This window comes from Rhinoderma darwinii, chromosome 6, assembly GCF_050947455.1.
Source record: "Rhinoderma darwinii isolate aRhiDar2 chromosome 6, aRhiDar2.hap1, whole genome shotgun sequence".
In the NCBI taxonomy this organism is placed as follows: domain Eukaryota; kingdom Metazoa; phylum Chordata; class Amphibia; order Anura; family Rhinodermatidae; genus Rhinoderma; species Rhinoderma darwinii.
In genome coordinates this window covers 68277872-68303117 of record NC_134692.1, presented here as the reverse complement: position 1 = coordinate 68303117, position 25246 = coordinate 68277872, and the positions used below count along the sequence as shown (strand labels likewise).

Here is a 25246-nt window from a genome sequence, read left to right as displayed (position 1 = left end):
TTTTAAGTTAATACCATGCAGTGTCCATTGATGACGAATGTAGTACTTAGCAGTACTGCAGTATTTTAATGTCCCTGTGCATTTGAGCGCATTTAATCAAAGCTTAGTATGACTTTAGACAATAATTAGTCCTATGCTGACCTAGGTGAAACTACTATCATTTTGACAGGGAAATAATAGAAATCACCAAAATACAAGTTCGCTACATTCAAATGGGGCAATGACAGGAAGAAGCTGCAAAGGGGCAAGGACTTGAATGAGGCAAAATTCTGGAGACTCATCTCACAATGTGAGTACACTACTCCAGGATGACCTTGGGTACAAGCACAAGACAATCCTCTTCAGCTACAACCTTTTGAAAAGAATCACCCACTATTTCTTGACTCCTATTACTGATGTCCAAGATTGTAGTTGCAGGGATGAAATTGTTTGTATAAGCCCCATCCATACTGGCTAATATAGATAGATGGGATATGTAATAGATATATTCAATGTTAAAAAGAGCCAATATTTAAAGAAACAACCAAACACCTTGGGTCGTAATCCCACAGATTAGTGAACCCAATCTCTGAATTCAGATTCCTAGAACAACTAATAAGCCTTTCCCTTAAATATTTATATTTTATTGTATTTTTTCCTTAGTAAGTCAAATCGTTATTAGTTACAGAACTATATAGGTGCAGAAGTAATCCTTAATGGGAGAGCTGAAGTTCATGTCTGAAGGAGTCTGTATCAGATGGCAAAAAAACCTTTAGGGATTGTTATGCCTCTCTCCATAGTATACAGATGTAGCGATCTTTATCTTGACTTTTAAAGTATTTAACACACAGTGGCAAGAAACTAAGGCTATGTTCACATCTGCGTCAGGGCTCCGTTCCGACGTTCCGTCTGAGCTTTCCGTCAGAACGGAGCCCTGACTGAAACAAGCTGAAACCATAGGTTTCGGTTTCCATCACCAGTAGTCGACTACGGTATTCATCTCGTCAAAACGACGGAACCCTTGCACAATGGAGACAAACTGAAACCATTGGCACCGGATCCTTCACCATTGAAATCAATGGTGATGGAAACGGAAACCTATGGTTTCTGTTTGTGTCAGTCAGGGCTCCGTTCCGACGGAGAGTTCAGACGGAATATTGGTACGGAGCCCTGACGCAGATGTGAACGAAGCCTAACTTGACTTTTTAAATTACTTTGTAATGGTTTAAGTGGTAAGCTATCAAAGCCAAGATAAGGATTGCTACATCTGTATGTTCAAATAATCGAGGGGAACTGAGGTGCTTTGTGAGTTGGACTGAGCATTGTGGCTTATAACTACTTTACTTACCTTATTGCAGGGAGGTTACTGGAACTGTTATCTATGTATCTATGGACAAGCTATTACAGCAATAAGGAATAGTTAATAACATTTATAGATTTAGTTAAGAGACGTATACTGTCTCTCTACTGTATATTTGCTCCATTGTGTCTGGAACTTTAGATATTTAGTCTCATTCATGGTTTAGAGAGATTAGAAAAAGTACTATACACATTTGTTATAGGGAATGCTTTTGATACTTTTTTTTATTGCATGTTTTTATTGACATTTTGAAGTTCCAGAGATATATATACCAAAATCGCCCCACCCTCCAAAACACCTCCCCAACCAATACCAACACAAACTTTGATCCCACTAGGGGACTTGACCTCTGATCTTTACTCTAATACATTGCACCACCCATGTAGTGCAATACATTAGATCTGTCAGTTATTCACTGACAGCAAGCCCACTGGGCCCCTCCTCTGGGTGGGGCCTTATGGGCTTCCCGTACATGGCAGACGAGGAGACCATGTTTAGGCCTCCGGTTGCCATAGCAACGATCAGCACCCCCACTATCATATTGCGTCGATGCCTATTGGCTTCAACCCGTTAAGATCGCGTCACCTAAGGGGTTAATGGCAGGGTTCGTAACTTGCTCCGTTCCTTGCCATTACTGCAGGGTGTCAGCTGTAACATACAGCTGACACCCATGGCTGATGTCGCAGGCTCAGCTTCTGAGCCTGCTCCATCTTTTCTCTGCGGCCGGAAACCTTTTAGGCCACGCCCCCATCGCGGGGCCTAACAGGCTACCATACTTGGCAGAAAGGAGGCCAATGTCAGGCCTCTGGTCTGTCAAAGCAGCCATCGGAACCCCGGAATCGCATCGCGGGGTGCCAATCTACTAGAAAACCCCATAGATGCAGCGCTCGCTTTTGTGCACTGCATCTAAAGGGTTAATTGGCCAGAACGGAGGCTAGCTCTGGTCCTGGCCTTGCAGCAGGGTGTCCACTGGTGATGGTGCAGGCTCAGCTTCTGAGCCCCCACCAAGAACCATAAACACAACGTATCATGAACCATAAACACAACGCACCATAAACACAGTGTACAGTTACGTTGTGTTGCACTAATAAACACAATGCACCATAAACACAACGTAGTTACGTTGTATTGCGCTAAGTCCTTAACGACAGCGACGTAATAGAATGCCGAATTCGTTAAGGGTTTAAATAAGAATTAATATCAGACAAGCAGAGTAAGCACAGTTTATAAATTATTACCATATATAACTAAATAACAGATTCTACATCATTATCTTTGTGAAAAATAACTAACTCCATACACTATTAAATGGTTTCATCTTTAGCAGCAATCACTTCCTATAAATTTCTATTATTCTATTATAAGAAGCGATGTCATATCATTAGGATATGCCATCGCTTCATGATTGGCAAAGGGCCGATTTTTAGGACCACCGCTGATCACCTGATCAAAGAAGCAAAAGCCTAGTTTGGCCTTTTTCCTTCACAGTCAGGCACCTCTCCACTCGCTGTGTAGGGAGCTTAATAATATCTTTGCCGTACTGCAGAAAGGGCAGGAGGGAGAGGCTCTTGCTGCATCCAGTTGTCTTATAGCCAGACATTTGATTTTTTTGTGTGCATTTTGTATGTTTAGTTTTCTTTAAAGGTGTTGTCTGGCGGAAAGAAAAACGATTTATTTTTAAGAAACTTTCTCATATACTTACTTTTTTAAACCTGCACGGATCACAGGTTTTCAGTCCCCGTCACGTGGATCAGGAAGTTTGGAGCTGCCATTCTTGCGGTAATGTTTCGACACAGGCTCCACTCTGTGTGTCGAGAATATAGATTAAGGGGCTGGCTGCCTGACTCAAATTATCAGCTAAGCCAGTCCCCTTCTCCATCACGACTGATTCAGAGACCGAGAAAGGGGCTAGCTTAACTGATGAATTTAGCCAGGCAGCCAGGCCCTTCATCCACGTCATAGAGAGGAGGGGGAGCTCCTTCCCCCAGAGCCTGTGTCGACGCGTCACCGCAAGAACATCAGCTCTGAACTTCCGGGTCCATGTGACGGCGACTGAAATCCTGCGATCTGTTCAGGTTTGAAAAAGAAAGTATATTAGAAAGTTTCTTCATTTCCGAAAAGAAAAATAATAGTTATAAAAGTAAGAAAATACATGAGAAATAAATATACATGGACTAAACATTCATCTTTTTACCTTAAGTTTTCTCACTGCATCCCTCACAACTTCAGTACCTTTGGGTTGTTCTACCTCTGTGCTACCTAGAAACTGCAAAAACAAACATAAATAACTGTTGAGAACTTCAGAAAAATGGAAAATAATCAAATTCACTTTCAATCACACAATTGGCTCAACAACATCCCTTTACTGACGTCATGACACCAATGTTCAATGCAACAGCAACACCGGCACCCCCTGAAAAAATAGGGGTCACTGCGCTTTTAAGGACTTTTTGTTGTTTCAAATAAGGATTGTCCTGTGTTGCTTAAATGTTTCAAAAACAGAAGACACAGAACCAAATATTATGAAAATACAAATCCTCTATACTGTATACACACTGTTGTTTATACATCTAGAATATATTGCGGGTAGTGCAGCTTTACTCTTCCTTAACATGTTTTTGGCATTTGTAATACTATTTTGGTATATTTCAATATGGCATGGGATGCAGATAGGATATTATATTATCGTGGTTAATTATCTGACTACTATTACAACTGCTTTTACATTTGAAATACTCTTAAGAAAGATAAATTTGTATTTGCATAATATTTGGTTCTGTGTATTTCCTGTGTATTTCCTGGAGAAGCATTTTTTATATTGAAGTCATTGCTGAACAAAATGGCACACCCAGAACATGCTGCAGACCAAAACCCAAAGAATAAATAAAAAGCCCGCTCTTAAAACCACCTCAAAGTAAAACATTTTGGCTTATAGAATGTTATAAATTCCACTGGTAAACACTGCACATCTGGCCACTGTGGTAAAATACCTGGCCTTAAATGTTTCCAGCTGAAAGGATCTCGCTGCAATGTAGCTGTCTAAGGCCCACGTAGCGTAAACTTTGCAGAATTCTGTGCGGAAATTCCACAGCATTTACAGTAGCAGCAAAGCAAATGGGATTTAGAAAATCTCATGCCCACGCTGCGGAAAAAAAACGCAGCGTAAACGTTAATAAATTAACCTGCGGTGCGGAATTTAATTCCGCAGAATGTCAATTTATGCTCCGTTTTTGTTGATTTTCTGTTGTGGGTTTTCCCCATTGAATTCAATGGGGATGCAAAACCCGCAACAGAATGCCAAGTGCTGCGGCTTTTGCGGTGTAATTGCAGCGATTACAAATCGCAACTCCGAAAAAAAAAAAATCGTACTTACCCAGAATGCCCGCCTTCTTCCGCAAGTCCGGCCTCCTGGGATGACGTTTCATCCCATGTGACCGCTGCAGCCAATCACAGGCTGCAGCGTCACATGGCCTGCAACGTCATTGTAGAAGGCCGGAGCGGAGGGGTAAGTATGGGCGCTTTTTTTACGCTACGGAAATTCCAGGTCAAATACATGATTTTTACGAAGCGTATCTGACCCGTGGGAACATACATAATAAGAGAGAAAAAAAGAGAGCAGAAAAACAATAAAAAAAAATCAAGTTCAACGCCAGTTTGGGGGAATACAATCACTGAAGGGATGTCAGCTGCATATCAAACTACAAATTCCTGCTAGGCACTCTGAACCTTCTCTTAATAAATCCTCAGGCAAGAAGACAGGATTAGGCAGCTGGGATTGTTGGGATTTGTAATTTGATATGTAGCTAACATCTCTCCAGTCATTGTATTCCCACAAATGGGGTTACACAAATATCTTGTTGGATTTATATTTATATGTCCCCCACAGTAGCCCCAACACCCGGATCCTGATCTTACTACCAGCCTCTGGTCCTGGTGACATCATCGGGCCTATTGGTACAGGTCTCAATCTTGCGATCACTATGACAACTAATCAGAGCGTTCACAGGAAAAGTGTTTGTGCAGTAAATAATACTCTCCCTACTCCTGTTATAATAAAATCAGGGGAGAGAGAAACTGTTGCACAGAACAGACATACAATTGGCTGAAGTGCTCATCCACACATAGCGGAATTTCTGCATTTTTTCCGTCCGGAATTGCGGACGGAAAAAACGCAGCAGAATATAGTAGCAGCAAAGTGGGTGAGATATAACGAATCTCATCCACACGCTGCGTAAAATTTCCGTGCAGAAATTGACCTGCGGTGCATATATTTCAGACCGCAGCATGTGAATTCCTGCTGTGGAAAGTGGACTGAATTGCTGCGTTTTTCAGAGGAGATGTCACCATCTACCAGTATTGAGAAAAACGCAGCAAAATCTGCACAATTTTCTGCAGTAAAAAATGCAGGAAATGGTGCGTTTTTGCCGCAGTGGAAAGTCTGCTATTTTAAATGGAATTGCTGCAGAAATCATCTGCAGCAATTCTGTTACGTGTGGACAAGCCCTAAGGACGCAATCCTCACTATTTTATGTTCTCTGTTTGATAACACTACTAGGTCATTTGAACAGTGTCATTAAGGCTGGGTTCACACGTGGCGGAATTTCACTTAAATTCCGCTGTGGACACTCCGCAGCGTTAATCCGCAGCGGTGCCGTTTGTCCATTGACTTACACTTTAATTTAGCAGTGTTCATTTAGACGAGGCGTAAAATTCCGCTGCGGAGCATAGGCTGCGGAGCGGAATTTGGTGTCCGCAGCATGCTCTGTCTGTTGCGGAGCAGTGGCGGACTCATGGCGGAATTTCTCCATTGACTTCAATGGAGAGTCAAAATTCCGCAATGAAGTCCGCAGATATTATGTGTGCTGCGGAGCGTATTGGTTTTACTACCATGACATTTCTTCATTCTGGCTGGACCTATGTATTTCTAGGTCTACAGCCAGACTGAGGAAGTCAATGGGGCTCCCGTAATGACGGGAGCGTTGCTAGGAGACGTCTGTAAATAGTCACTGTCCAGGGTGCTGAAAGAGTTAAGCGATCGGCAGTAACTGTTTCTGCACCCGGGACAGTGACTACCGATCTCAATATACATGTATCTGTAAAAAAACATATAAGTTCATACTTACCGAGAACTCCCTGCGTCTGTCTCCAGTCCGGCCTCCCAGGATGACGTTTCAGTGTAAGTGACGGCTGCAGCCAATCACAGGCCAAGCACAGGCTGCAGCGGTCACATGGACTGGCGCGTCATCCAGGGAGGTCGGGCTGGATGCCGAAAGAGGGACGCGTCACCAAGACAACGGCCGGTAAGTATGAAAATCGTTTACTTTCACTAGGGAAAGTGCTGTCCCTTCTCTCTATCCTGCACTGATAGGGAGAAGGGAAGCACTTTTCCCGCAGTCCGCAGCAGCTAGTCCGCATCAATTTACTGCACATTTTGTGCAGATCCGCAGCCGTAATCCGCAACCCGGATTAGGTGCGGCATTGATGCGGACAGTTGCGGAGGAATTCCGCCATGTGTGGTCATGCCCTAATAGTATTGAAATGTCATGACAAACCAACCCCGCACTGTGAAAGTGAACAGAGATATTTAATTGTCTGTAAAACTCCTGGAGAGAGTGCTCTAAGGCCCTGTTCACACTGAGTTTTTTTGATGAGTTTTTTGACGCGGAAACTGCGCCCAAAAACTCCTCAAAAACCGCCCGAAAATGCCTCCCATTGATTTCAATGGGAGTTGGACGAGTTTTTTTACCGCGAGTAAAAAAACACGTCGCGGTAAAAAGAAGCATCATGACCCATCTTGAGGCGGTTTCCGCCTCCAAAACCCCATTTCAATCAGTCAGAAAGAGGAAAAAAAAAAACCTCGACGAGTGTTTTGACGAGTTTTTTTTAAACCACTGTGCAAAAACCTACTGGAGCAGTATTTGCAGGAGGAATTTTCCTCCTGCAAAAAACTCAGTGTGAACACAGCCTAAGGGTATGTTCACACGCTTAACAAAAAACAGCTGAAAATACGGAGCTGTTTTCAAGGGAAAACAGCTCCTGATTTTCAACCATTTTTTAATCAAACTAGCGATTTTCAATGCGTTTTTTACAGACGTTTTTAGAGCAGTTTTTCTTTTGAGTCAATGAAAATGAGGCGTAAAAAAAAGCTCAGTCGGAAGAGAATGCCGTATTTCCCATTGAAATCAATGGGCAGATGTTTGTAGGAGTTCTGCTTCCGATTTTTCAGCCGTTTTTCGGGACGTTTACGGCCCGAAAAACGGCTGAAAATAGCCCTTCTGCACATACCCTTATAAAACTAAAAAGGGGGCTTTGTTCTTGTAGTTCTATAGAAGAGTCATGCAGTAGAAAATGTACATATTTGGCATTGCTATGAATAGGAGATTCTTTTTATGGGTAAATAATGAACTGCCTCAGAAAAGAATATGGAAATATTAAGACACCGTGTATTTGTTTCCCGTCTCTGGACGTTTTTTCCCACGTAAGGACTACAAAATAAAAAAACATCCCCTCCTATTTGGAAAATAAGAAATAAAAGTTAAAATCCCCTTTTTTAATGCAGCATTCCAAAGTGTAAATTGTACACTTCTGGTATAAGGGTTAATGGGTAACTAGATCGCTTATATAGAGGAGATCAGTAATAGCACATACACATTTTTTAGAAAAATAGAAAACTTTTTATTAAACATTGTATTGTAATACAAGAGTAAAAAACATACGATGATGAAAAATGGTGTCAGCCCGTGGAGGAAAACAGTAGTAACAATACATAGAAACAAATAATGATATATCTGATATAATGGTATTTGTATGCAAATTCAGAACATGGAGCTAGAGCTAGTATAAGGTTAATAAATAAACCATGTGACATAGAATACTGAAATGACATGTGAAAAAATCATAAGGAGATACCCATAAAGAAGTTATAACAAAATTCACATAAGGTTCCTTACACAGGATCACTCCACCCCGACACGCGTTTCGGCCATGAAGTTTTGATCGGTGGGGGTCTGAGCACTTACACCCCCACTGATCTCTAAAACGAAGCGCAGAAGCAAACGTGTGGGCACTGAGCTGCTTGGTTTGCTTTCCTAGGAAAGCCAATGTAACGGTGTACGGACTCAATAGAAAGTCTGTTGGCCCCTACACCGTCACATCAGCTTTCCGAGGAAAGCTGATTAGAAACTAAGCAGCTCAGCGCTCACACAAGCAATTCTGCAGCTTCGTTTTAGCGATGGGGGTCTCAGTGCTCGGACCCCCACCAATCAAAATTCTGACATGTCACTATGATATGTAAAAAAATTCTGAAACGTTAGTTACCCTTTAACCCCTTCCCACAAATGGGCGTTACAGTATGTCCTTTTTAGCGGTGCATTCCCGCAAATGCGCGTACAGTATTGCCCTGAGGATGAAGCGAGCACAGGAGCTGTGCTAGCTTGATCTTCAGCGAGTGTCGACTGTAATATATTGCCGAGATTCCACTGCAACAGCGCCAATCACAGTTCTCTCCCAGCGCCGCTGTTTAACCCCTTAAATTCCGATGTCAAAAGCGACAGCAGCATTTAAGTGATTAACACAGAGGGAGGGGGCTCCCTCTGTACCTCATTGCCCCCCCCCCCGTGAAAAATCGCGGGTTGTCGATTGTTGTTATGGCAACCAGGAAGCCTAGCAATGGCTTCCTGGTCGGCCAGGTACGGAAGTCTATTAGGTCCAACTGTCGGTTCTAAAAAGACGGTTGCAATACACTGCACTACATAATTAGTGCAGTGTATTGTACTGGGATTCAGAAGATCGGATCTTCAAGTCTCCAAGTAAGTGTAAAAAAAAAAGTTTTAGAAAAATAAAAAATAAAAAGTTTTATGTAATAAAAGCAATGATCAACCTGTTTCCCTGATAAAGTCCTTTATAATTAGAAAAAAAAAGAAAAAAAAGAAAAAACTATACATAATGGGTATCGCCGCAATCGTATCGGCTTGAACTATAAAAATATCATATTATTTATCCCGCACGGTGAACACTGTAATAATATAAAATAAAAAACAATGGCAAAATGTCCTTTTTTGGTCATGTTGTTTCCAAAAAAATTGAGTAAAAAGTCATCTAAAAGTCGCAAGTACCCCAACATGGTACCATAAAAACTACAGTTTTTTACACAGCTCCGTCGACAAAAAAATATAAACGTTATGGCTCTCAGGATATGGTGACACTAAAACATTATTTTATTTAGAAAAAAGTGGTTTTATTGTGTAAAGGTAGTAAAACAATTAAAAACTATATAAATTTGGTATTGCCATAGTAATATCAAACCACAAAATAAAGTAAACATGTTGTTTATACTGCACAGAGAACGTCGTTAAAAATTTCTAGAAAATTTTCGCGGCTCAAATCTAATAAAATCTATAAAACACATGAGGGATCAAAATGCTCACGACACCTCTAATTTAATTATTTGATGGGTATAGTCTCCAAAATGGGATCACACCTGGGGAATATTTACTGTACGAGTACTTCAGGGGCTCTGTAAATGCGACATGGCCCCCAGAAACCAATTCAGCAAAATCTACACTGCAAAATCCAAATGATGCTCCTTCCCTTCTGAGCCCTGCGTGGGTCCAAACAGCAGTTAATTACGGTACCACAAATGGGGTATTGCCGTAATCGGTAAAAATTGTTTCCGCTGTTTCGGCATCACAAGACCTCTTTAAACCTGACATGGTGCCTAAAATTTATTCTAATAAAAAGAAGGCCCAAAATCCACTAGGTGCTCCTTTGCTTCTGAGGCCTGTCTTTCAGTCCAATAGCACACTAGTGGCACATGTGGGTTATTTCTAAAAACTGCAGAATCTGGGCAACAAATATTGAGTTGAATTTCTTGGGTAAAACCTTCTGTGTTACAGAACAAAATGTATTACAAATAAATTTTGGCAAAAAAAAATGAAATTTGTACATTTCACCTCTATGTTTCTTCAATTCCTGTGAAACGCCTAAAGGGTTAAAACACTATCTGAATGCTGTTTTGAATACTTTGAGGGGTGCAGTTTATGGGGGCTTTCTAATATATGGGCCCCTGAAAACATAGCCTTTTGAAATTTTCTTGAAAATGTGGGAAATTACTGCTAATGTTGTAAGCCTTGTAACGTCCTAGAAAAATAAAAGGAAGTTCAAATAATGATGCCAACATAAAGTAGACATATGGAATATGTGAATAGTAACTATTTTATGGGGTATTACTATCTGTTTTACAAGCAAATACATTTCAAATTAGAAAAATCATAATTTTTGTACATTTACTTTAAATGTTGGTGTTTTTCACAAGTAAGCAATGAATTTATCAACCACATTTTTCCACTAACATAAAGTACAATATGTGACGAGAAAACAAGCTCAGAATCACTTGGATACATAAAAGCATTCCAGAGTTATTACCACATAAAGTGACACATGTCAGATTTGAAAAAATGGGACTGGTCCTGAAGGCCAAAATGAGCTCGGTCCTGGAGGGGTTAAATAAGTTATCAATTACAAGATTTTGACAGAGTTTCTTGTTTAGTTTTTTTTATTAAGCGTTATATCACATAAACAGTCCATATACAGTAAACTAAATGAGTACATAATAAGCCGTCATAGTTTGTAACCAGATCAAATTTGGTAATGTTTCCATGCTAAATCTATGTTAATTCTGCAAAAGAAACAGCCAAGAACCCATAGTTTCTAAAGGTCTTATTTAGTTGGAGAGAACTTGCACACGTACAGACAACTCTGACCCCTAACACTCAATAACGTTAGGGGTCCCAGAGGTCTAAATGGTCATAAATATAAAACAAGTGTTGTTAAAGGAAGGGTATCGCGAAAAAAATTTTTTTTAGATCAATTTGCTTTTAGTCTTTTATTAAAAAAATTGTTATTTATTTGTGTGTTACTTTTTTTTTTTTTCAAAGTTTTTCTTCACTATGGGGGCTGCCATTTTTTTTTTCATCTCTGTATGTGTCGATTAACGACATATACAGAGATGGAATACGGCACATACATCCCCATAGAGAATGCGAACGGGAGCCGTTCGCATTCACTATGGTGTATGTCGTCTGTGTGAGAACGGCGCATGCGCCGCTCCCACACAGTCCAAATGGAAGGTCTTCGGCCGAGCGACATCCGGCGCCATTTTCTTGTGGACCGGAAGCCGCGGCCGGACAGTAAGATGACAACTTCCGGTCGCGGCTTCCGGACATGTGTTCTGAAGCAAGCACTAGGAGCGGAGGGAGCAGACGGAGCGTACGGACCGGAAGGAGCGGCGGCGGCAAGAGCAGGTAAGTCATGTCTGTGTATGTTCGTGTTTTAGTGTGTGATTACCACTGTATGTATGCCTACTACACTGTGTATTCGCTCAAAAAATGGCTGCACACAGTGTAGGAGGCTTGAACATTACAATCTAATTTATAATATTTCCTGACTTTAAAAATTAAAAAAAATTATAGCAATGTCTAATCATGTATACACTAACTGTTTATCTAAAAAAAAAAAAAAAAATTCCAGCGACACATTCCCTTTAAGGGACAAACCTTTTAATCTGAGAAAAAGTGTATTCTTTTTATTATTTGCAGTAAAACCATGTATTCTTGGGTTAAATGAAGTTGCAAATGCCCACTGAAGATTGTTAGTTTTAAATGGACTGAATTACCTTAAGCTTTAGCACTATTATTCCCTACACTTATTGCCTCTAAGGCAGGGGTCTCAAACTCAGCCGGGTCACATATAGAAAAAATGGGAAGTTGACGGGCCGCATTACTTTCAAATTTGATACAATACAAAATTATTGTTAATCAATTAGTTATTTGAACTATTATAACACTATATTACTATAATAATACCACTAGGTTTAAAATTTGAGAGAATTCTCCACGTGCTTATTTCAACAATCCAGTTTTCCGGTTTAAGTATTGCTAAATGCAGTACGGCGGCTCAGTTGGCAGCGTTTGGCAGACACACATATCAAGATTGGGCAGCCCCTTTTTAGATAGTGCCACAGTGCCCTCGGTGGATGCTGCCGCTGTGCACTCTGTAGATGCTGCCGCAGTGCCCTCTGTGGATGCTGCCGCAGTGCCCTCTGTGGATGCTGCCACAGTGCCGCCGCAGTGCCCTCTGTAGATGCTGCCGCAGTGCCCTCTGTAGATGCTGCCACAGAGTCCTCTGCAGATGCTGCCACAGTGCCCTCTGTAGATAATGCAATACACCACTAGATAATGCCACAGTGCCCTCTGTGGATGCTGCCACAGTGCCCTCTGTAGATGCTGCCACAGTGCCCTCTGTAGATGCTGCCACAGTGCCCTCTGTAGATAATGCCACAGTGCCTTCTGTACATAATGCAACACACCCCTAGATAATGCCACAGTGCCCTCTGTAGATAATGCCACAGTGCCCTCTGTAGATGCTGCCACAGTGCCCTCTGTAGATGCTGCCACAGTGCCCTCTGTAGATAATGCCACAGTGCCCTCTGTAGATAATGCAACACACCCCTAGATAATGCCACAGTGTCATCTGTACATACTGCCACAGTGCCGCCGCAGTGCCCTCTGTAGATGCTGCCGCAGTGCCCTCTGTAGATGCTGCCACAGAGTCCTCTGCAGATGCTGCCACAGTGCCCTCTGTAGATAATGCAATACACCACTAGATAATGCCACAGTGCCCTCTGTGGATGCTGCCACAGTGCCCTCTGTAGATGCTGCCACAGTGCCCTCTGTAGATGCTGCCACAGTGCCCTCTGTAGATAATGCCACAGTGCCTTCTGTACATAATGCAACACACCCCTAGATAATGCCACAGTGCCCTCTGTAGATAATGCCACAGTGCCCTCTGTAGATGCTGCCACAGTGCCCTCTGTAGATGCTGCCACAGTGCCCTCTGTAGATAATGCCACAGTGCCCTCTGTAGATAATGCAACACACCCCTAGATAATGCCACAGTGTCATCTGTACATACTGCCACAGTGCCCTCTGTAGATACTGCCACAGTGCCCTCTGTAGATGCTGCCACAGTGTCCTCTGTAGATGCTGCCAAAGTTTGCTCTGTAGATGCTGCCACAGTGCCCTCTGTAGATCCTGCCACAGTGCCCTCTGTAGATGCTGCCACAGTGCCCTCTGTAGATGCTGCTACAGTGCCCTCTGTAGATGCTGCCACACTGCCCTCTGTAGATGCTGCCACAGTGTCCTCTGTAGATGCTGCCACAGTGCCCTCTGTAGATGCTGCCACAGTGCCCTCTGTAGATGCTGCCACAGTTCCCTCTGTAGATGCTGCCACAGTGCCCTCCGTAGATGCTGACACAGTGCCCTCTGTAGATAATGCCACAGTGCCCTCTGTACATAATGCAACACACCCCTAGATAATGCCACAGTGCCCTCTGTAGATAATGCCACAGTGCCCTCTGTAGATAATGCAACACATCCCTAGATAATGCCACAGTGTCCTCTGTACATACCTCCACAGTGCCCTCTGTAGATGCTGCCACAGTGCCCTCTGTAGATGCTGCCACAGTGTCCTCTGTAGATGCTGCCAAAGTTCCCTCTGTAGATGCTGCCACAGTGCCCTCTGTAGATCCTGCCACAGTGCCCTCTGTAGATGCTGCCACACTGCCCTCTGTAGATGCTGCCACAGTGTCCTCTGTAGATGCTGCCACAGTGCCCTCTGTAGATGCTGCCACAGTGCCCTCTGTAGATGCTGCCACAGTTCCCTCTGTAGATGCTGCCACAGTGCCCTCCGTAGATGCTGACACAGTGCCCTCTGTAGATAATGCCACAGTGCCCTCTGTACATAATGCAACACACCCCTAGATAATGCCACAGTGCCCTCTGTAGATAATGCCCCAGTGCCCTCTGTAGATAATGCAACACATCCCTAGATAATGCCACAGTGTCCTCTGTACATACCTCCACAGTGCCCTCTGTAGATGCTGCCACAGTGCCCTCTGTAGATGCTGCCACAGTGTCCTCTGTAGATGCTGCCAAAGTTCCCTCTGTAGATGCTGCCACAGTGCCCTCTGTAGATGCTGCCACAGTGCCCTCTATAAATGCTGCCACAGTGCCCTCTGTAGATGCTGCCACAGTTCCCTCTGTAGATGCTTCCACAGTGCCCTCTGTAGATGCTGCCACAGTGCCCTCTGTAGATGCTGCCACAGTGCCCTCTGTAGATGTTGCCACAGTGTCCTCTGTAGATGCTGCCACAGTGCCCTCTGTAGATACTGCCACAGTGCCCTCTGTAGATGCTGCCACAGTTCCCTCCGTAGATGCTGCCACAGTTCCCTCCGCAGATGCTGCCACAGTGCCCTCCGCAGATGCTGCCACAGTGCCCTTTGCAGATGCTGCCACAGTGCCCTCCGCAGATGCTGCCACAGTGCCCTTTGCAGATGCTGCCACAGTGCCCTCCGCAGATGCTGCCACAGTGATGTCAGGGGCTTGCCCAGAGCTGGAGTTCCGGAGCAGAGCCGCTTCTAGCACTCTGCCTGGGATTCCTGCTCTGCTCCTGACATCACTGTCCATATATGGACAGAGATGTCAGGGGCAACCCCAGAGCTGGAGTCCCGGGCAAAGCGCTAGTAGGCTCTTCCTGGGACTCCAGTTGTGCTTCTGACATCACTGGGACTCCTGCTCTGGGGAAGCCCCTGACATCATTGTCGATGTATGGACAGCGATGTCAGAGGCTTCCCCTGAGTCCCAGAACAGAGCCTATACTAGCGCTCTGCCCGGGACTCCGGCTCTGGGGAAGTCCCAGACATCGTGTGTCCAAACATGGACACCAATGTCAGGGAATTCCACAGAGTCCCGGAGCAGAGCCGATACTAACACTCTGCCCGGGTCTCTGCTCTAGGGAAGACCCTGACACACTGTCCATATATATAGACAGTGATGTCAGGGAATTCCACAGAGTCCCGGAGCAGAGCCTATACTAGCGCTCTGCCCGGGACTCCGCTCTGGGGAAGACCCTGACACACTGTCCATATATGGACAGTGATGTCAGGGAATTCCACAGAGTCCCGGAGGAGAGCCTATACAAGCGCTCTGCCTGGGACTCCACTCTGGGGAAGACCCTGACACACATGGACACCGATGTTAGGGAATTCCACAGAGTCCCGGACAAGAGCCGATACTAGCGCTCTGCCCGGAACTCCGCTCTGGGGAAGACCCTGACACACTGTCCATATATGGACAGCGATGTCAGGGAATTCCACAGAGTCCCGGAGAAGAGCCTGTACTAGCGCTCTGCACGGCACTGCAGCTCTGGGGAAGCCCCAGACATCGCTGTTCATATGTGGACAGCGATGTCAGGGAATTCCAGAGTCTCGGAGCAGAGCCTATACTAGCTGCTCTGTGTCCCGCGGGCTGCAGATGACATCCCCAGGGGCCGCATGTGGCCCGCGGACCGCGTACTTGAGACCCCTGCTCTAAGGTGACAGTTACCTTTTCTTGCATAGGGTTTGAATAAATACTGTAAGGCCTCCTACACACGTCGCATAAATGCTACAAAATTTCTGAAGAAATACGCAGAGAAGACATGCCGGAATTGACCTGCGGTGCTAATTCTGAACATGCAGAATTTCGGCACAGTAAATCTGGATGGAAATTCTGCAGTGCATACGCAACAAATGAAGGGGCCTAAAGCTTAGGCATTGGAAGCTGTATCAGAATGTGACATCATCACTTGTATATCCTCCTTAGTCTACACTAACAACATCAAAGCTATTTATATTTACTTATTCTTGTTATAACTGACAATATCGAAGTCAGAAAGCATAGAAATTCACATAATACGTGTTTCAGAGCAGCAATATAAGTAGGAAGGACTCTACCGAGATATTCTTTACAAAGTTTATACAGACTCATACCAGAAGAGAGCAGTGCAGGACATGAAATAGCGATCCCTCACTTTTTAAAATGAATTCCAAAGCAACCATGAAAATATTGTTGAGACCGTAACTCTATGGATGGATATTAATTCTTTTTAAAGTTACCCAAAGTAAGAAAAAATAACTAAAGAAACTGAAAACACATAAATCATTAAAATAAATAAATCATAAAGTAGTAATAAATTAATAATAAAGTAGTAATACAATATATTATCTGAAACATGAGGCACATAAACAATAATACCTCATGCATATATTTATACCTTCTTATAGATGTGATATGACCACAGCTCCCTATGTGATTACTGGACTAGGCATCTGTAACAACTTTGCCTATTTCTACTCCAGGAACCAGGCAAAGAGTTAGGAGGGGGTCTGGCCGGAGAGCCAGAGTTCACCTTGCTACAATGTATGACCTCAGACCATTTGCTGATTACGCTCCATTTTTCTGTTAGGCACTGTTCACACATAGTATTTTTTTGCAAAAACCGCGGCAAAAAACGGCCGAAATTGACTCCCATTGATTTCAATGAGAGGTGGAGGTGTTTTTTTTACCATGAGAAAAAAATAAATACTCGCGGTAAAAAGAAGCGACATGCCCTATATTGAGGCGTTTTTCGCCTCAAAAACCATATTGAAATCTATGGGAGACGGAAATAAATGCGTTTTTTGACATGTTTTTCAGCAAAAAACGCATACGGAAATTCATTTTGTCTCTTGATGAAATAGGGAAAAAAACATCTTAAAAAAACCACGTCTAAAATCGCGGCAAAAAACACGGCAAAAAAAGCGTGTGGTGCAAAACGACTTCAAAAAAACCGGAGCTGATTTTTCTAGGCAGAATTTTCTGCCTGCAAAAAACTCTGTGTGAACATAACCTAATAAACTGCAGTTTTTTTTTCTCCTGGTTTGACTCGTCTGTTTTTCTGTTGCCTATTTGCTCCATCTGTCTGCAGCTACCTGGGGATTTACTGCAGCAAAGACCAAACCCCATACTGGGGTTAAAGGGTGAGAACCAGAGGTCCCTGGTAAACAGAGTAGCCACAGCCAAGTCTGACAAGTGTAGCCCTTTTGCTAGATTGCCAGTATCATCATACAGCAATGTTACAGCATCATGGGATATGCACAGTGAAGGAAATAAGTATTTGATCCCTTGCTGATTTTGTAAGTTTGCCCACTGTCAAAGTCATGAACAGTCTAGAATTTTTAGGCTAGGTAAATTTTACCAGTGAGAGATAGATTATAAAAAAACAAAAAACAGAAAATCACATAGTCAAAATTATATATATTTATTTGCATTGTGCACAGAGAAATAAGTATTTTATCCCCTACCAACCATTAAGAGTTCAGCCTCCTCCAGACCAGTTACACGCTCCAAATCAACTTGGTGCCTGCATTAAAGACAGCTGTCTTAAATGGTCACCTGTATAAAAGACTCCTGTCCACAGACTCAATTAATCAGTCTGACTGTAACCTATACAACATGGGCAAGACCAAAGAGCTTTCTAAGGATGTCAGGGAAAAGATCATAGAACTGCACAAGGCTGGAATGGGCTACAAAACCATAAGTAAGACGCTGGGTAAGAAGGAGACAACTGTTGGTGCAATAGTAAGAAAATGGAAGACATACAAAATGACTGTCAATCGACATCGATCTGGGGCTCCATGCAAAATCTCACCTCGTGGGGTATCCTTGATCCTGAGGAAGGTTAGAGCTCAGCCGAAAACTACACGGGGGGAACTTGTTAATGATCTCAAGGCAGCTGGGACCACAGTCACCAAGAAAACCATTGGTAACACATTACGCCGTAATGGATTAAAATCCTGCAGTGCCCGCAAGGTCCCTCTGCTCAAGAAGGCACATGTACAGGCCCGTCTGAAGTTTGCAAATGAACATCTGGATGATTCTGAGAGTGATTGGGAGAAGGTGCTGTGGTCAGATGAGACTAAAATTGAGTTTTTTGGCATTAACTCAACTCGCCGTGTTTGGAGGAAGAGAAATGCTGCCTATGACCCAAAGAACACCGTCCCCACTGTCAAGCATGGAGGCGGAAACATTATGTTTTGGGGGTGTTTATCTGGTAAGAGCACAGGACTACTTCACCGCATCAATGGGTGAATGGATGGAGCCATGTACCGTCAAATCCTGAGTGACAACCTCCTTCCCTCCACCAGGACATTAAAAATGGCTCGTGGCTGGGTATTCCAGCACGACAATGACCCGAAACATACAGCCAAGGCAACAAAGGAGTGGCTCAAAAAGAAGCACATTAATGTCATGGAGTGGCCTAGCCAGTCTCCAGACCTTAATCCCATCGAAAACTTATGGAGGGAGCTGAAGATCCGAGTTGCCAAGCGACAGCCTCGAAATCTTAATGATTTACAGATGATCTGCAAAGAGGAGTGGGCCAAAATTCCATCTAACATGTGTGCAAACCTCATCATCAACTACAAAAAACGTCTGACTGCTGTACTTGCCAACAAGGGTTTTGCCACCAAGTATTAAGTCTTGTTTGGCAAAGGGATCAAATACTTATTTCTCTGTGCACAATGCAAATAAATATATATAATTTTGTGTAATGATGGGGGTAAGGAAACAGACAAGGGAGCCCTAATCTACCCGCCACTCAGTCCCTGCCTACTTGCAACGACCCGCCCTAGGCGACGGGGTACAACTGGGCGACGGTCCCTACGCTCAATAAGTGCACGACAGACAAACAGACAAGGGTACACAGAAGCAAGGGAAAAGGGGCAGTTGCCCACGGCAACACCGTGAGCAACAAGAGTGGTGAACGAGCCGAGTCAAACCAGGAGTGTACGAAGTACCAAACGCAGAGCAGGAGAGTAGTGAACAAGCCGAGTCAAACCAGGAGTGTACGAGGTACCAAACGCAGAGCAGGAGAGTAGTCAGTAAGCCAGGGTCAATATGAAGCAGGGTCAAATAGTTCAAGAAGCTGCAGCAGGGCCAGGAAACCAAACGAGAAGAATCACAAGCAAGGAGGAACAGGAAAGGCAGGTATAAAAAGACAGAGGGCGGGAGCTAGCTCCGTCTAGCCAGGCTGTGATAGGCTCTCCCACTCCTAAGCCTGCCATCCTGAGTGGTGAAAGATGGAGTCAGTCTCACCGACATAGAAGCAGGTGCAGACTGATTACCTATGGGCGTAGATACAGAAGCTGTGCCTGGCAGATCCTTAACAGTACCCCCCCCCCTTTTATGAGGGGCCACCGGACCCTTTCTAGGTGGACCTGGTTTATTGGGGAAACGAAGGTGGAACCTCTTGACCAATACCCCAGCGTGAACATCCCGGGCGGGTACCCAAGTCCTCTCCTCAGGCCCGTATCCTCTCCAATGGACCAGGTACTGGAGGGAGCCTTAGACCATCTTGCTGTCCACAATCTTGGCCACCTCGAATTCTACCCCCTCAGGGGTGAGAACGGGGACAGGAGGTTTCCTCGAGGGAGCCAAGGACGGGGAGCAGCGTTTAAGGAGGGAGGCATGAAACACAAAGATGGGGGCAACTCCAGTCGGAAGGAGACAGGATTGAGGACTTCAATGACCTTGTACGGCCCTATAAACCTGGGAGCAAACTTCTTGGACGGGACCTTAAGGCGCAAGTTCCTAGACGATAACCACACCAGATCCCCGACCATAAACAAGGGGTTAGCAGAACGTCTTCTATCTGCCTGAGTTTTTTGTATGCTCTGGGACGCCTCTAGGTTCTTCTGAACCTGGGACCAGACTGTGCACAGTTCCTGATGAACGACATCTACCTCGGGATTGTTGGAACTACCAGGTGAAACGGAGGAGAACCGTGGATTAAACCCAAAATTACAGAAAAAGGGGGAGACCCCTGACGAGTTACTGACCCGGTTATTAAGGGAAAATTTGGCGAGGGGAATGAATGAGACCCAATCATATTGACAGTCAGAGATAAAACACCTTAAATATTGTTCTAGAGATTGATTAGTCCTCTCAGTTTGGCCATTAGTTTCAGGATGGAAGGCAGAGGAGAAGGACAGATCAATCTCCAACTTTTTACAGAAGGCTCTCCAAAACAAAGAATCAAATTGTACCCCTCTGTCAGAAACAATATTGACAGGGACCCCATGGAGACGCAGGATGTGTTTGACAAACAAGGTAGCTAACGTCTTAGCATTGGGTAGTTTTATCAAACCACAAAATAAAGTAAACATGTTGTTTATACTGCACAGAGAACGTCGTTAAAAATTTCTAGAAAACAGTGAGAGAATTTTTGTTTTTTGGTCTCCTCACCGCCCAGAAAATTTAATAAAAAGTCATCCAAAAAATCGCATGTACCCCAAAATGATACTAATAAAAACTACAGCTTATCCCATGTAAATCAAGCACTCACACAGCTCGTCAACAGAAAAATTAAAAAGTTATGACTCTCGGAACGCAATAATCATTTGCAGCCCCCACTGGTAGATCCTGTAAATGCAGTGGAAACTATGACATTTTGGGGTCTGTGCTACATAGTGAAGAAGTCAAAGATTAGTTAATACTGTAGTGCGCATATTTTGTACAATACCACGGACACCCTTAGAAGTGCAACTCCTGCATCCAAAAATTGGCCTGTGCGTAAATAATTGTGTTTTTTTTTTTGCCTGTATTCCTTGTGGAAATGAAAAATTATGAGCTAAATCGACATATTATTGGAGAAATTTTTTTTTTTTTCATTTTCGCGGCTCAAATCTAATAAAATCTATAAAACACATGAGGGATCAAAATGCTCACGACACCTCTAATTTAATTATTTGATGGGTATAGTCTCCAAAATGGGATCACACCTGGGGAATATTTACTGTACAAGTACTTCAGGGGCTCTGTAAATGCGACATGGCCCCCAGAAACCAATTCAGCAAAATCTACACTGCAAAAATCCAAATGGTGCTCCTTCCCTTCTGAGCCCTGCGTTGGTCCAAACAGCAGTTAATTACGGTACCACATATGGGGTATTGCCGTAATCGATAAAAATTGTTTCCGCTGTTTCGGCATCACAAGACCTCTTTAAACCTGACATGGTGCCTAAAATTTATTCTAATAAAAAGAAGGCCCAAAATCCACTAGGTGCTCCTTTGCTTCTGAGGCCTGTCTTTCAGTCCAATAGCACACTAGTGGCACATGTGGGTTATTTCTAAAAACTGCAGAATCTGGGCAACAAATATTGAGTTGAATTTCTTGGGTAAAACCTTCTGTGTTACAGAACAAAATGTATTACAAATAAATTTTGGCAAAAAAAAATGAAATTTGTACATTTCACCTCTATGTTTCTTCAATTCCTGTGAAACGCCTAAAGGGTTAAAACACTATCTGAATGCTGTTTTGAATACTTTGAGGGGTGCAGTTTATGGGGGCTTTCTAATATATGGGCCCCTGAAAACATAGCCTTTTGAAATTTTCTTGAAAATGTGGGAAATTACTGCTAATGTTGTAAGCCTTGTAACGTCCTAGAAAAATAAAAGGAAGTTCAAATAATGATGCCAACATAAAGTAGACATATGGAATATGTGAATAGTAACTATTTTATGGGGTATTACTATCTGTTTTACAAGCAAATACATTTCAAATTAGAAAAATCATAATTTTTGTACATTTACTTTAAATGTGGTGTTTTTCACAAGTAAGCAATGAATTTATCAACCACATTTTTCCACTAACATAAAGTACAATATGTGACGAGAAAACAAGCTCAGAATCACTTGGATGCATAAAAGCATTCCAGAGTTATTACCACATAAAGTGACACATGTCAGATTTGAAAAAATGGGACTGGTCCTGAAGGCCAAAATGAGCTCGGTCCTGGAGGGGTTAAATAAGTTATCAATTACAAGATTTTGACAGAGTTTCTTGTTTCGTTTTTTTTATTAAGCGTTATGTCACATAAACAGTCCATATAGAGTAAACTAAATGAGTACATAATAAGCCGTCATAGTTTGTAACCAGATCAAATTTGGTAATGTCTCCATGCTAATTCTATGTTAATTCTGCAAAAGAAACAGCCAAGAACCCATAGTTTCTAAAGGTCTTATTTAGTTGGAGAGAACTTGCACACGTACAGACAACTCTGACCCCTAACACTCAATAACGTTAGGGGTCCCAGAGGTCTAAATGGTCATAAATATAAAACAAGTGTTGTTAAAGGAAGGGTATCGCGAAAAAAAATTTTTTTAGATCAATTCGCTTTTAGTCTTTTATTAAAAAAAATGTTATTTATTTGTGTGTTACTTTTTTTTTTTCAAAGTTTTTCTTCACTATGGGGGCTGCCATTTTTTTTTTCATCTCTGTATGTGTCGATTAACGACATATACAGAGATGGAATATGGCACATACATCCCCATAGAGAATGCGAACGGGAGCCGTTCGCATTCACTATGGTGTACGCCGTCTGTGTGAGAACGGCGCATGCGCCGCTCCCACACAGTCCAAATGGAAGGTCTTCGGCCGAGCGACATCCGGCGCCATTTTCTTGTGGACCGGAAGCCGCGGCCGGACAGTAAGATGACAACTTCCGGTCGCGGCTTCCGGACATGTGTTCTGAAGCAAGCACTAGGAGCGGAGGGAGCAGACGGAGCGTACGGACCGGAAGGAGCGGCGGTGGCAAGAGCAGGTAAGTCATGTCTGTGTATGTTCGTGTTTTAGTGTGTGATTACCACTGTATGTAAGCCTACTACACTGTGTATTCGCTCAAAAAATGGCTGCACACAGTGTAGGAGGCTTGAACATTAGAATCTAATTTATAATATTTCCTGACTTTAAAAATTAAAAAAAATTATAGCAATGTTTAATCATGTATACACTAACTGTTTATCTAAAAAAAAAAAAAAAAATTCCAGCGACACATTCCCTTTAAGGGACAAACCTTTTAATCTGAGAAAAAGTGTATTCTTTTTATTATTTGCAGTAAAACCATGTATTCTTGGGTTAAATGAAGTTGCAAATGCCCACTGAAGATTGTTAGTTCTAAATGGACTGAATTGCCTTAAGCTTTAGCACGATTATTCCCTACACTTGTTGCCTCTAAGGCAGGGGTCTCAAACTCAGCCGGGTAAGTGGGCCACATATAGAAAAAATGGGAAGTTGACGGGCCGCATTACTTTCAAATTTGATACAATACAAAATTATTGTTAATCAATTAGTTATTTGAACTATTATAACACTATATTACTATAATAATACCACTAGGTTTAAAATTTGAGAGAATTCTCCACGTGCTTATTTCAACAATCCAGTTTTCCGGTTTAAGTATTGCTAAATGCAGTACGGCGGCTCAGTTGGCAGCGTTTGGCAGACACACATATCAAGATTGGGCAGCCCCTTTTTAGATAGTGCCACAGTGCCCTCGGTGGATGCTGCCGCTGTGCACTCTGTAGATGCTGCCGCAGTGCCCTCTGTGGATGCTGCCGCAGTGCCCTCTGTGGATGCTGCCACAGTGCCGCCGCAGTGCCCTCTGTAGATGCTGCCGCAGTGCCCTCTGTAGATGCTGCCACAGAGTCCTCTGCAGATGCTGCCACAGTGCCCTCTGTAGATAATGCAATACACCACTAGATAATGCCACAGTGCCCTCTGTGGATGCTGCCACAGTGCCCTCTGTAGATGCTGCCACAGTGCCCTCTGTAGATGCTGCCACAGAGTCCTCTGTAGATGCTGCCACAGTGCCCTCTGTAGATAATGCCACAGTGCCCTCTGTACATAATGCAACACACCCCTAGATAATGCCACAGTGCCCTCTGTAGATAATGCCACAGTGCCCTCTGTAGATGCTGCCACAGTGCCCTCTGTAGATGCTGCCACAGTGCCCTCTGTAGATAATGCCACAGTGCCCTCTGTAGATAATGCAACACACCCCTAGATAATGCCACAGTGTCCTCTGTACATACTGCCACAGTGCCCTCTGTAGATGCTGCCACAGTGCCCTCTGTAGATGCTGCCACAGTGTTCTCTGTAGATGCTGCCAAAGTTTGCTCTGTAGATGCTGCCACAGTGCCCTCTGTAGATCCTGCCACAGTGCCCTCTGTAGATGCTGCCACAGTGCCCTCTGTAGATGCTGCTACAGTGCCCTCTGTAGATGCTGCCACACTGCCCTCTGTAGATGCTGCAACAGTGTCCTCTGTAGATGCTGCTACAGTGCCCTCTGTAGATGCTGCCACAGTGCCCTCTGTAGATGCTGCCACAGTTCCCTCTGTAGATGCTGCCACAGTGCCTTCCGTAGATGCTGACACAGTGCCCTCTGTAGATAATGCCACAGTGCCCTCTGTACATAATGCAACACACCCTTAGATAATGCCACAGTGCCCTCTGTAGATAATGCCACAGTGCCCTCTGTAGATAATGCAGCACATCCCTAGATAATGCCACAGTGTCCTCTGTACATACCTCCACAGTGCCCTCTGTAGATGCTGCCACAGTGCCCTCTGTAGATGCTGCCACAGTGTCCTCTGTAGATGCTGCCAAAGTTCCCTCTGTAGATGCTGCCACAGTGTCCTCTGTAGATCCTGCCACAGTGCCCTCTGTAGATGCTGCCACAGTGCCCTCTGTAGATGCTGCCACAGTGCCCTCTGTAGATGCTGCCACAGTGCCCTCTGTAGATGCTGCCACAGTGCCCTCTGTAGATACTGCCACATTGTCCTCTGTAGATGCTTCCAAAGTTTGCTCTGTAGATGCTGCCACAGTGCCCTCTGTAGATCCTGCCACAGTGCCCTCTGTAGATGCTGCCACAGTGCCCTCTGTAGATGCTGCTACAGTGCCCTCTGTAGATGCTGCCACACTGCCCTCTGTAGATGCTGCCACAGTGTCCTCTGTAGATGCTTCCACAGTGCCCTCTGTAGATGCTGCCACAGTGCCCTCTGTAGATGCTGCCACAGTTCCCTCTGTAGATGCTGCCACAGTGCCCTCCGTAGATGCTGACACAGTGCCCTCTGTAGATAATGCCACAGTGCCCTCTGTACATAATGCAACACACCCCTAGATAATGCCACAGTGCCCTCTGTAGATAATGCCC

The 25246-nt window shown here is 43.8% G+C and overlaps 1 protein-coding gene across 8 annotated transcripts in view; it reads right to left on the bottom strand.

The window, feature by feature from the left end:
• Positions 1-25246, bottom strand: part of GULP1 (GULP PTB domain containing engulfment adaptor 1) — a 590342-nt gene that overhangs the window by 155266 nt on the left and 409830 nt on the right. For all 8 annotated transcript variants that reach the window (XM_075829911.1, XM_075829914.1, XM_075829910.1 and 5 more), the window contains one exon: positions 3534-3605. In XM_075829911.1, the coding sequence (XP_075686026.1) occupies positions 3534-3605 (72 nt within the window). The remainder of the gene's footprint in view (positions 1-3533; positions 3606-25246) is intronic.